At 39.7% G+C, this 12,845-nt stretch overlaps 1 protein-coding gene across 1 annotated transcript in view; it reads right to left on the reverse strand.

The window, feature by feature from the left end:
* The window catches only part of LOC310986064 (low-density lipoprotein receptor-related protein 1-like), a 179,161-nt gene that overhangs the window by 25,779 nt on the left and 140,537 nt on the right, over nt 1-12,845 (reverse strand). Inside the window, exons 59-65 of the mRNA XM_083971791.1 lie at nt 12,508-12,713; nt 11,415-11,603; nt 5,716-5,864; nt 5,510-5,603; nt 4,521-4,637; nt 3,239-3,358; nt 773-895 (exon numbers count right to left, since the gene is read on the reverse strand). Of these exons, the coding sequence (XP_083827917.1) occupies nt 773-895; nt 3,239-3,358; nt 4,521-4,637; nt 5,510-5,603; nt 5,716-5,864; nt 11,415-11,603; nt 12,508-12,713 (998 nt within the window). The remainder of the gene's footprint in view (nt 1-772; nt 896-3,238; nt 3,359-4,520; nt 4,638-5,509; nt 5,604-5,715; nt 5,865-11,414; nt 11,604-12,507; nt 12,714-12,845) is intronic.

Consider the following 12,845-nt stretch of genomic DNA (forward strand, 5'->3'; position numbering starts at 1 on the left):
ATCAACAGCTGAATAATGATGAAATGAAAACCGTGCTCAGTGCTCTCCTCCTGTTAACTTTACCACATTAAAAAAATGTTTGGTTTCCTTTTTTTTTCAGTACAACTTCACCGATAAGATCTGACACTTTAATTGACTTTATTAACATGTTGGGACCAAAAAAACACAAAACTGATGTAGAGTAGTATCAGCTGATTCCACCACGCCTGCACCATCACCTCCCACTGTTACACTGTCTAGTGTGAACGTGTATTCATTTATTGTCTCCATGTGCATGTTTTTGACCCCAGGAAGAATAGCCGATGCTAAGCAGATGGTAATAGGGATCTTAATAAACAAACAAACAAGGGTGCGTTCAGGTAACGAAATGTTGTACCGTTTGATTTTACGTGAACCGATATTCGGGATTACTGTGGTAATTCGGTCGGCATCGATAAAAGTACTGAATTTGGTACTCAGCCCTAACGCTCAGATACATATTTTTGTACTATCAAATTAAATGAAATCATATCTCTGGTTCTACATGGCCTCTCAATGTCAAACCAAAACTGGGAGAGAGTTTCAAATCTGTACTTTCATGTGAAGTTGACAGCAGCTTTTCTTGTTATGGCGCTTTAAAATAAATGTCACGTGATCTAATCATGCCAACGTGAGAACAGCTTTAATGTTATTTATATTCAGGGCTTCCTGATTGGGCCGTGCTCTCGCTCTAATGGAGACTCATTCCTTCAGTCCAGGTGTTGCGTAATAATAGTAATGAACTGTGTCTTACTGCAGTTGGCTGGTTCATCAGATCCATCGACACAGTCGTTGTCCCTGTCACACACCCAGACCCGGGGGATGCAGCGCTTGGTGATGGCGCACTGGAACTGGTTGGGGGCGCAGGTCACTTCAGCTGCACAGAGATGAGAGAAAAGGAAATGAAGCAGAGTTGTTATCTAATCAGAGAAGAGACGACGAGGCCCGAGTCCTGCTGCGGCGGCACCTTGAGACAGAGGGGAATATTCACCAACGTCATTCATTTTCATTTGCATGAACATGCAGTTAAATGTGCTAAAATGTTAATTTTGACCCCAAAATGGCTCAAAGGGAAGAGTCGGTGTAATCTCCCTCTGTGGAGGACGAATGTGCTCGGCAAATGTCACGGCAATTACATTATGCAACATCGTTTAGCCTCCGAGCGACGCTAAAGGAAAAGGTCAAAGCCGGACTCGAGGGAGAACCAGAGTCTTCAGCAATTTCCTGCGTCCTGCTCATTAGGTTTCTGAAACACAGCGTGTGGAAGAGGAGAGTCTGGCCGGTGGGAAGCAGAGGAGGAAAGGTCAGAGGTCACTCGCTAGTCGCTACGGTCCCGTCATCCTCCGGAGGACAAGTTTTAGTCGGGGATACAACTTTTTCTGGACCGTGGGGAACAGGGAGAACAGATGGGCTCGGTGTGGTGACCGCTGCTGCTTCTAACTAGAGCTGCCAAAATAATTGTTGCTTTTCTTTTTTGATTCTTAATGGGACGATTCTGAATCGATGCAGTTATGTCACATAACTGATATTTAAATTCAAAGAATTCATAATATATATTATGTTTATAAAACGGAAAGGTGAAATCCGGCAATCTGATTGGTTGTTAGCCGTGGTATATTGAGCATATACCACGGCTACTATTCTAAAACCTTATCACAGCGCAGGCTATCACTCCGCGTCAGGCACGTATGACTGGTATGAATGGAAGTTGTTGTCATGTATCCATGACAACGGACTGTTGCCGTCCGTAGCAAAAGACAGCTGATGTTTTTACGATGTTAAAAAACGGACTAAAGTAGTTGAATTCACATGTTTAAGGTGAACTTTCATCTCCGGGAGGGTTAACAATGGTAGAGGGGACTGAGCAGTGACTTTCACCTGAAAAAATGCGGAGGAAAAGACGAGCTGCAGAGCTAACTTGGAGCTAACGTCTGGAGAGGTGGGACTATTTTTTCACAGTGAGGCTATTTTATTCGATAATATGTATTTCTGGTTGAATAAAACTACATGAACTTGATTGCATATCCCTCTTTTATATTGCCTTTATTCGTAACCGTTTTATAAAAGCAATATATCACTCCAGTCCGTGGTATATGCTCATTATACCACTCCAAGGGGGTTGTCGTCCCTCCGCTTCGCGTCGGGCCGAACAACGCCCCTTAGCCGTGGTATAATGAGCATATACCACGGCCTGTCGTGATATATTGCTTAAATATTATATATCATATAATTCAATGTAACACTGCAAAAACTCAAAATCTTACCAAGAATATTTGTCTTATTTCTAGTCAAAAATGTAATTTCTAGTCAAAACAAATCTCATCAAACTTAAAATAAGACTAGTCACATAAAAAGCAGCTTGTTTTTAGACACTTTTTTTTTTTACTTCTTTCAAGCATAGAAAAATCTGATAGTGGAGCAAGTTTTTCTTCCTTATTACAAGCACAAAAAACATGCTTTCACTGGCAGATTTTTCTACTTATTTCAAGTGATAATTTGTTTGAAACGAGTGAAAATGATCTAAAAACAAGTTAATTATTAGGTGATGAGTCTTATTTTAAGTGGAAAGAGATTAGTTTTGACTAGAAATGAGACATTTTGACAAGAAATAAGACAAATATTCTTGGAAAGATTTTGAGTTTTTGCAGTGAACTAACTTATTATAGTATATATTGAATTAACACAGGGAGAAGGGCTGGGATTTAATAAGCTTTGGCTTCTTCCCACTTCTTCTGAACATAAAGTGTTAAGCCTTGTATTTGTTGTTGTTTGTTTGTTTTTATTTTGTTCTTCTTTTATTCTGTGTTAAAATAAACTTTCATTCATTCATTCATTCATTCAAGTTTGATGATGTCATTCACGTACAGAGACAGTGATTTATTTTATTTTAAAGCCCAATGCCAAGATTTACTTTTTGTTTTTGTTCAAAGTGCACCTTAAAGTAATCGAGGCCTTTTCTTTTTCTTTGTGTCTTCAGACTCCAAGGAAGCTGCTGTATTGTGGAAATGCATTTATTTTATTTTATGTCAATTAAAAGTTAGCATATCTATCTGACTATTTATGTAAATTAATGAAAAAGCCATGTGTGGCAACAGAAATGCATCGTATAACTGAATCGAACCGAATCCTCGACTGGTGAATCGTTATCAGATTGAATCGTGAGGCCAGTGAAGATGCACAACCACTTTCTAACAGCAGCAGGGTGAATAAAAAGACTTACGGCAGTCCTTCTCGTCCTCGCCCTCTCCACAGTTGTCCTGTCCGTTGCAGCGGAAGATGCCCGGGATGCAGCGGCTGGGATGGCTGCATTTAAACTGACTGGGCAGGCACACGTGGATGTCTGGAGGCAGAGAGACGACATGTACAGGTACTGTCATGGTCAACAGAGGATGTAGGTCAGGTGTGTCAAACATGTGGCATGTGGGCCAAAACCTGCTCGCCAGAGGCTCCAATCTGGCCCGCTGGATAAATTTGCCAAGTGTGAAAATTACAAAGAACAAAGAAGACAGAAGTGGCATAATATGGTTGAAACTGCACAGATTTTTCTCAAGAAATTCCAGTTTGTTAAAAATGTTTTGTAAAAGAATAGTAATAAACTGTCAACTTCTTATACTTGTACTTCTTTGCACTAAAACAAAGGGAAAAATTTAGAGCTTTCGTTATTTATTTAATCGTCCGGGCCACTTGAGATCGAATAAATAAGTACATTTAGAAAAAAGTTTGAATATCTGACCATAAACTAACCACATGTGGACAACAGAAAGTAGCAGTGATTCTGTAGAAAATCCTGTGAATATGAACTGACTCAGGCTTTTAAATGTTCATTTTAAAAATGACATCTTGAAACATTTCGCTGGGGTTTACTCAAGGGAAAATAAATGTAGATTGCAGATAATACATACAATTATCCTTTTGGGGAAAAATGTTTATTTTTAAAGCTCAATAGAGGATAAAGCCAGTTTTTCTTTTGGAAAAATAATCGCAACAAATCAAGATAAGATGGCAAAACACACACAAACCATAAAAAGCAAAATGAAAAATGTGCAGTAACTGCCAATTAAAATTTTGAGTGTTCAAAGATCCTTTTTTTTGGTTTGTTTTGTTCTTTTTCTTTTCAATTAGGTCATTTTGTAATTATAACTTATTGCTGCTGCTCACAACAGATCTAAGCAAATAACAATATTACTTGTCATACTGTATATCACATTTTTTCAGTTAATTCCAATCATTAACAACTTCCCCATTGTTTATTTTAAATAATGGATGTCAGAACAGGCTCAATACTCGGCCTGAACATGAGCTATGACTTGAAAATTGGCCCGATGCCTCGATCCCTGAGGCGTAAATTAATCGGGCCCCAATGGGCTCTGGCTGAGAGATGCAGGGCTCTAATTATAGATTATAAATTAAAAATTGGTACCAGGGTGGACAGACATACAGAGGGATGGACTGACAACACAGAGGTGTAGAAAGATTTAGTATCTGTAGGTAGATATATATACCACAGTTGGCCTCGTCGGAGTTGTCCTGACAGTCGTTGTCTCCGTCACAGATGTAGGCCGGGTTGGTGCAGATGCCGGTGCCGCACTGGAACTGGCCCGGTCGGCATTTAAACTCAGCTACAGTCAGAAAAAACAAACCAAACCAAAGCAAATCATCATCAACAACAACCAGAGCAAAACAAAACAAAACACTTGTGAATCCAACACACTGCAAAAACTCAAAATCTTTCCAAGAATATTTGTCTTATTTCTTGTCAAAATGTCTAATTTCTAGTCAAAACTAATCTCTTTCCACTTAAAACAAGATTTATCACCTATAAATTAACTTGTTTTTTGATCATTTCCACTTGTATCAAACTAATTTTCACTTGAAATAAGTAGAAAAATCTGCCAGTGAAAGGAAGTTTTTTGTGCTTGTAATAAGAAAGAAAAACTTGCTCCACTATCAGATTTTTCTACTTATTTCAAGTGAAAATAGGCTTGAAATAAGTAAAAAGTGTCTAAAAACAAGCTACTTTTTTATATGAGTCTTATTTTAGGTATAATGAGGTTTGTTTGGACTAGAAATGACATTTTGCCTAGAAATAGGCCAAATATTCTTGGTAAGATTTTGAGTTTTTGCAGTGTGACTAGAGCTGCAAAACGACGATTCTGAATCGATGCAGTTATGTCACATAACCGATTTTTAAATTCAAAGAATTCGTATTTGAAAAATCTGCCAGTGAAAGGAAGTTTTTTGTGCTTGTAATAAGAAAGAAAAACTTGCTCCACTATCAGATTTTTCTACTTATTTCAAGTGAAAATATGCTTGAAAGAAGTAAAAAGTGTCTAAAAACAAGCTACTTTTTATGTATAACTATGTATGTATATGTATAAATATACTTATGTTAGGTATAATTAGATTTGTTTTGACTAGAAATGACATTTTGACTAGAAATAAGACAAATATTATGAGTTTTTGCAGGGCAGGAAATGGACTCATCACTCACGGCAGTCTGCAGGCTCGTCCGATCGGTCGCCACAGTCGTCCTCGGTGTCGCACTTCCACCAGAACGGAATGCATTTGTCATTTTTGCAAACAAACTTGGAGGGACAAAGGAAAGGGAAATGATTAACTCTCTCAGAAGAAAGACGTGTGTCAACATTATAAATCTCAGTCAGGAGTGATAAGGTGGAGATAACGACAACGACGCACCTGGCTCGCCGTGCAGTTGGACAAACACTGTTTGCCGTCGGCTGCCAGGTAGAAGTTGGTGGGACATGCGCACTTGTATCCTCCTCCAGGCGAGAGCAAACACAGGTTGCTGCAGCCGCCGTTGTCGGTCTGACACGGGTGCTCGGCCACTAAACACAGAACCACAACAGAGTGCAGATCAGACCAGGACGTAGACTTTTCAATGGGCTCTTTGCACAGCTCCACTACTTCCTGAATTTAATGCTGCTCCTTTGTTTCCTGTTTTAGATTATTGGACAAATTGATTAATCCAGGTGTGTCTGAGTAGTCACAATGGTCAGACACACCTGGATTAATCAGGCTGTCCAATAATGTAAGATAGGAAATAAAGGAGCTGGCTTAAGTTCAGGAAGTAGTGGAGCTATGCATAGAGCCCATTCCCAGGACAAAAGAGCCCAAAATAAAACAGTAGTAAACATTTCAATGCTGCTTTACAGCTACTACATACTTATACGCACTGCAAAAATCAAATATCTTACCAAGAATATTTGTCTTATTTTTAGTCAAAATGTCTCATTTCTAGTCAAAACAAATCTCATTATACAGATGTTACTGGTTCAAATTTGCGGACTTCACGCGTGGTCCACGCGAGACGGCACAAGACTCATGCATTTTTTTTCTTTGGCGAGACAAGAGGTTTTAATGAAAAGCCTCAATGTGCCAAAACAACCGCCAGGTGGCATCTGTGAGAACGGAGGACGACAGGCGGATGACTCAGTGATCTGTGCAGTAATCCACAGCTTAAACTCTAGGCTATTAAACTAGAACTAACTACTGTATACCCTGCCTAAATCACAGAAACTATTGTAATATGATAAAGCCTGTCTTGCTTTATGACTTGATGATTATGTATCACATATCGCCGCGATTAGGAGTGGCGCTGTTCATGATACAGAATACAAGAGGATGAAAGGAGAACTAGCTGCAGACAGTAGGATAATATAGTAGCCTAGTTTTTCAATGACAAAATGTAACGACGGCAGCTACAGTAGACTATAGCCCACGTCTCACTCTCTTTTTTCGGTCATCTGTCTCGTCATCTCCAAAATGTGTTTTTAAAATGAGCCAACTACAGTACTGTGCAGTAGTGCCGCAGATTTCTCACTCCGCACCTTGTTTGAGAGTGCAGCTGGATGATTTCTTGTGAATGAACGGGTCTGTGTCACTTTGGGGCTGGGCGATAAAACATAGGATAAATAACTTTCCCTCGATAGAAGACGCGGCCGATACAAAGTGACACCGTCAGCCATGCAGCCGGCCTGGACTTTTTATTTTTAATTATGAAGGATCATCTGCATGCGCAAGGCAAAGATGATAGCATCAACAAAACACGGCGTAACACACGCGGCTGTATGGGACAGGCTTTTATTTAATTCAGAACAAACCGCTTAGCAAAAATGGAAAATATAGTCTATAATAATTAATTGATCTGTTGTTTGGCCACTGTTTGAAAATAACCCGAATTATGAGCAAATAATCTGATCCAGAACAGCAGTCATAATCAGACTTCTTCTAAATAAACCTAAACATTAAATAACTGGGTCAGGTCGGACCATGGGGTTATTTTTTCTCTTCTTCTTCACAGGAGAAGAGGAGGTGCGCTGCGCTCACGGACGCGTTGATGTTTTGTGATTTATCTGCTGCCTTGACTCTGTCCTTTATACATGTGCGTTCAGATTAACAATAAGACAAGCCATGGTTGAGTTTATTGAGTTTTAGCTGCTCAATCTCATTGTTTCAAAGAAAAGGGATTGATTTTTATAACGAAATGAAACGAAAACAATATTATATTGATACATTGTTGTAAAAAAAAATCCAAAAGAAACGAAAATGAACTAAAGAAAATAACTTTCACACACACACATTAAAACAGTGCGATTGGTTGAAAGCTGATAATTAGCCATGTGCTTATAAGCTGATTGGCCGAAACCAAGAACAAAGCCGCGTGAATGGCCAATCGCCATGTGTTAACATTTCCATATTCCGCACATTCTGTGACAAACTGTAAACTGTTTTCTTGTCTGTAACAACATCTATTGCACGTCTGTCCGTCCTGGGTGAGGGATCCCTCCTCTGTTGCTCACCCTGAGGTTTCTCCTGTTTTTCCCTGTTAAAGGGGTTTCCATGGAGTTTTTCCTCAGTCGATGTGAGGGTCTAAGGACAGAGGATGTTGCTACGATGCCATGTGAAGCCCTTTGAGACAAACTGTTTGTAAAAACGGGCTATACAAATAAAATTGCCTTGCCTTGCCTTGCCTTAACGGCCGACATGTAAATCAGCTGTTTCGATGGGCGTTATATGAATAGAGATGTTAATGTGGTACTTTGCACATAGCCTCCTCTTCTCCTGTGAAGAAGAAGAGAAAAAATAACCCCATGGTCCGACCTGACCCAGTTATTTAATGTTTAGGTTTATTTAGAAGAAGTCTGATTATGACTGCTGTTCTGGATCAGATTATTTGCTCATAATTCGGGTTATTTTCAAACAGTGGCCAAACAACAGATCAATTAATTATTATAGACTATATTTTCCATTTTTGCTAAGCGGTTTGTTCTGAATTAAATAAAAGCCTGTCCCATACAGCCGCGTGTGTTACGCCGTGTTTTGTTGATGCTATCATCTTTGCCTTGCGCATGCAGATGATCCTTCATAATTAAAAATAAAAAGTCCAGGCCGGCTGCATGGCTGACGGTGTCACTTTGTATCGGCCGCGTCTTCTATCGAGGGAAAGTTATTTATCCTATGTTTTATCGCCCAGCCCCAAAGTGACACAGACCCGTTCATTCACAAGAAATCATCCAGCTGCACTCTCAAACAAGGTGCGGAGTGAGAAATCTGCGGCACTACTGCACAGTACTGTAGTTGGCTCATTTTAAAAACACATTTTGGAGATGACGAGACAGATGACCGAAAAAAGAGAGTGAGACGTGGGCTATAGTCTACTGTAGCTGCCGTCGTTACATTTTGTCATTGAAAAACTAGGCTACTATATTATTTACTGTCTGCAGCTAGTTCTCCTTTCATCCTCTTGTATTCTGTATCATGAACAGCGCCACTCCTAATCGCGGCTATCAGGCTGTCAGCATTGTCCCCAAAACGTCTGAGCAGTATTTAGTACGGTGCTGTCACCTAGAGGAAAACAGTTGTGGTGAAAAGTCACGCGATCACGCGATCCTGCAGTGCAGGAAAAACCCCGCAATTTTGAACCAGTAACATCTGTACTCATTACATTAAAAAGTAGCTTGTTTTTAGACACTTTTTACTTCTTTCAAGCAGATTTTCTATGGAAATACCGTAAAACTTCAAATAAGGGCCGAGTCCCAAATTGCCGCCGGTCCCAATTAACCGCCGGGTGTAGCAAAATATTTTTTATATTAAACGCCCATCCCAAATAAACGCCGGGTCAAACATTGTTTTTCTGGTTGTCAAAAAATATTCTATGCAAATATAGCGGGTGTCTCGTGACGTTAAAGACGGCCGAGGACCGACGAGACGTCAGCTGGTTGCTCCTGCCCGGTCTGTCCACTCCTCTCATCCGCACTTCCGCACCTGTCCTGGGCTGCACAGTGTCGGCTCGGCTCGGCTCGCTCCTCGTTTTAAATAATAATAATAATAAAAAAGGACGGTGGTGCGAGCCACCACAGGTGCTGAAGTGAGGGAGAGGAGTGGAGAGACTGGGCGTCCGCAGGGTTTTTGCAACTTGCGGCGGATCAAGAAGGGCGGAGGACCGACATGACGGGGGGTCTCGGTCTCCTGGTACCTGTGCGGGCCAGGACGGCGGAGGTCAGCGAGAGAGAGAACAAGTCCGCCCCGGCCGTATTTACAGTAGCCTAATGCCTTGAGAAACGCACGTATCATTCCACCGCCGCCTGCCGCCACGGAGTGAAGCCTCTTTCCCCAGAAGGAGGTCCAGGTTGAACACTATTAATAAACGCAGGTCCCTAATAAACGCCGGTTGATTTGAGCGATTTAAGCAAATAAACGCCCGGGCCCTTATTTGGTGTTTTACGGTAAGTAGAAAAATCTGATAGTGGAGCAAGTTTTTCTTCCTTATTACAAGCACAAAAAACTTGCTTTCACTGGCAGATTTTTCTACTTATTTCAAGTGAAAATGTGTTTGAAACAAGTAAAAAAATGATTTAAAAACAAGTACATTTTTTAGGTGATGAGTCTTATTTTAAGTGGAAACAGTTTAGTTTTGAATAAAAATGAGACATTTTGACAAGAAATAAGACAAATACTGAGTTTTTTTGAGTTTTTGCAGTGCGTATATTAATAAATTCAACAGAACAAATATATGTTATATGTTATTTGAAACTTACCTCACTTTTATCAATAGGACAATTTAAAACCATAACTACATCTTATTTTACCTATAACTGCTCCTGCTTTTAACTACACTTATGTTTCAATTTATCCTTCTCACCATTAACTTCTGGTATTCTGTTTTGCTTTTGTATGTTTCAAACGTCTTGTCTTCTGTCCTTACATGTTTTGTGTTTCATCTCGGCTATATTGTAAATGAGGTTACTCCTCAATATATCTCCGAGTTTAAATAAAGGTTATTATGAAATGAAATGAAATATCTTATAACATAAAATGTTTAATGTCAAACACTTTCCTCCACATTCATCTAACCGTGTGACTTGGAAACAAAGTAACAGTAACAAAGTTCAACTGGAGCCGTGGACCTCGGCTGACATTTAACTCCAAACTCACTTTAAAGAGCAGCAGACAAATAACTTAAAATTACTTTTATAACAAAAAAAAATCTGCCTTGTGATTTTTGAGCAATAATAAATGATTGTGTTTTATGGTTCAATAGGAAATAATACTCCCAGACTCCAATGTTCACGTTCACAGAGCGGATATTTACGCTCACAAATCGTTTGTTTTGCTCCGACGTGCACTCATCCGTGGTCAGAGAGAAACCTGTCACCTGTTCTTACTAGTAACAGAAAGTTCACTCTGTTTTTGCGCAGCGTAATTTTTGTGTTTTTAATTCCCTGCTGTAAATAACATACAGTATACATATATATATATATTAATCTCATTGCACTACTTTATTTGCGCTACCAACTGACCACCTTAATCCACCTGCCACTTCACTTATCTATGTTTGTGCTTGTTCTCGGTTGTATTGTGTTAATGCTCAGTTGTTGCTGTGCTTTTTTAATATAATAATAATAATACATTTTACTTGTAAGTGCTTTTACAGATGTTCAAAGACACTTTACACTTTAAAAATCATAAAATAGAGCAAAGTCAGAGTGGAATTCAGATTAAAAACAGCAATAAAACAGGAGAAAACACACACACGCACAAAAAAAAAAAATTAAAGGTGATAAAAAATAAAAAGGTGAGTATAAGATATACAGTATATGTGTGTACTTGGCAAATAAAAGTGATTCTGATTCTGATTAATCTGTATTAACTGTCTGTATTTTGTATTTTTTTTATGCTTATTGTTGTACAGCACTTTGGTCAATGTTGTTGTTTTTAAATTGTATTGTATTGTAATATGCCTGAATGGTTCTTGGACCGAATGTAGGCGATCTAAACAAGAGAATTATACATTTCAGTTTATTTAGCAGGTGTTATTATTAGTTTAGGTTCTTATTAAGGCGTCATAATTAGACGGTAACGTAGAGGGGTTTTACCGTCGGGCTGGCGGTACGGGTGGAAGATGTGGATGTCCATGGGTCGGTGTAAGGTGCTGATCAACATGGTCTTGTTGACTCCCAGGGTCTTGTGAGCTCTGTTGATGGACTTGGTCTCCCAGTCGGTCCAGTAGATGAACTCCTCGAACAGCGTCATGGCGAAGATGTGTGGGATGTCCTGAGTCAGAACTGGTGCAGGGGTCGAGAAGATCAATAAGTTATGACTGGGGGAAAAAAAACAAAAAAACATCTACAAACACACACTGCCCTACTGTACAAAGGCAAAGAGCAGTATCTGTAAAAATGCCAAACTGAGAAAAACAGCTTTTTGTGTTTTTCATTGTCAGGTTTAAGCATCAAATTATGAAGAACTACCAAGTCTATAATTGATTAGATAAAGGTGGACTGAATCAAATGTATTTTGTAGTTTGTCTTTCTGACCAATTTTGACCATTTTATGGCAGATTTTGTGACCAATTTTGACAGTTTTATTGCAGATACTGCACTTTGCCTTATTGGTTTCACAGTGCTTTTTTGGATGGACAGCAAAATAAAAAGCCCAATAACTCTGGACATTTTAGCAGTACCAATATCAAATTCTACCAGATTGAAGAGAATATGCCACACTTCTGTTTGGTCCAAAAAAATTTACTTTTTTTTTCTTCTCTTCCTCCCATTCGCATAGCTTCTTTCATTCATTTTATTAATTAATCAATTTATCTGTCTATTCTTATTTATTCACTCACATCCAATTCCACTTAAGCATCCATCCTCTGCTCCCTCTTCCCTTGGTTCATTATTTCATCCTTTATCCTGGCTGTCCCTTTTTCTTCCTTCTTACCTTCAGAATTAATGCTGTCATTAGTACTATTATGAGTTATGTTTGCTATCACAACTGTTATCCCTACTACACTGCACTCGAACTACACACGCACATCTTGTGTATCCATTGCTGTATGTCCGTTATGTTGTTTGTCTTGTGTTTCACAATAAAAAAAATTGAAATTTTTTTTTGAAAAACTGCAGATACTGCACTTTGCCTTTGTAGGGCAGCACTGATCCATGTGTGTGTGTGTGTGTGTGTGTGTGTTACCTGTGTGTCTGGTGGTTCCATCCAGGCTGGCGAAGGCGATGTAATCCTCCCGAGCGTCGGCCCAGTAGATGCGGTCGTTGATGAAGTCCAGCGTGAGGCCGTTGGGCCACGTGATCTTGTCCTCCACGATGACGCTCCGGTTGGTCCCGTCCATCCCGATCCTCCCGATGTGGGGGCTGTCCCCCCAGTCCGACCAGTACAGGTACCTGTCGGGAACGTCCGGTCAGCGTTACTGCTTTCATGACATCATCAGATTTTAACATGCACAAGGTGATGAGTTTTTCAGACTCTGAGCTGGAAATCTCCACTTCAGCAGCACTTACAGACACCAAACCTTC

The sequence above is a fragment of the Trachurus trachurus genome (assembly GCF_905171665.1).
Source record: "Trachurus trachurus genome assembly, chromosome: 5".
NCBI classification, from domain to species: Eukaryota; Metazoa; Chordata; class Actinopteri; order Carangiformes; family Carangidae; genus Trachurus; species Trachurus trachurus.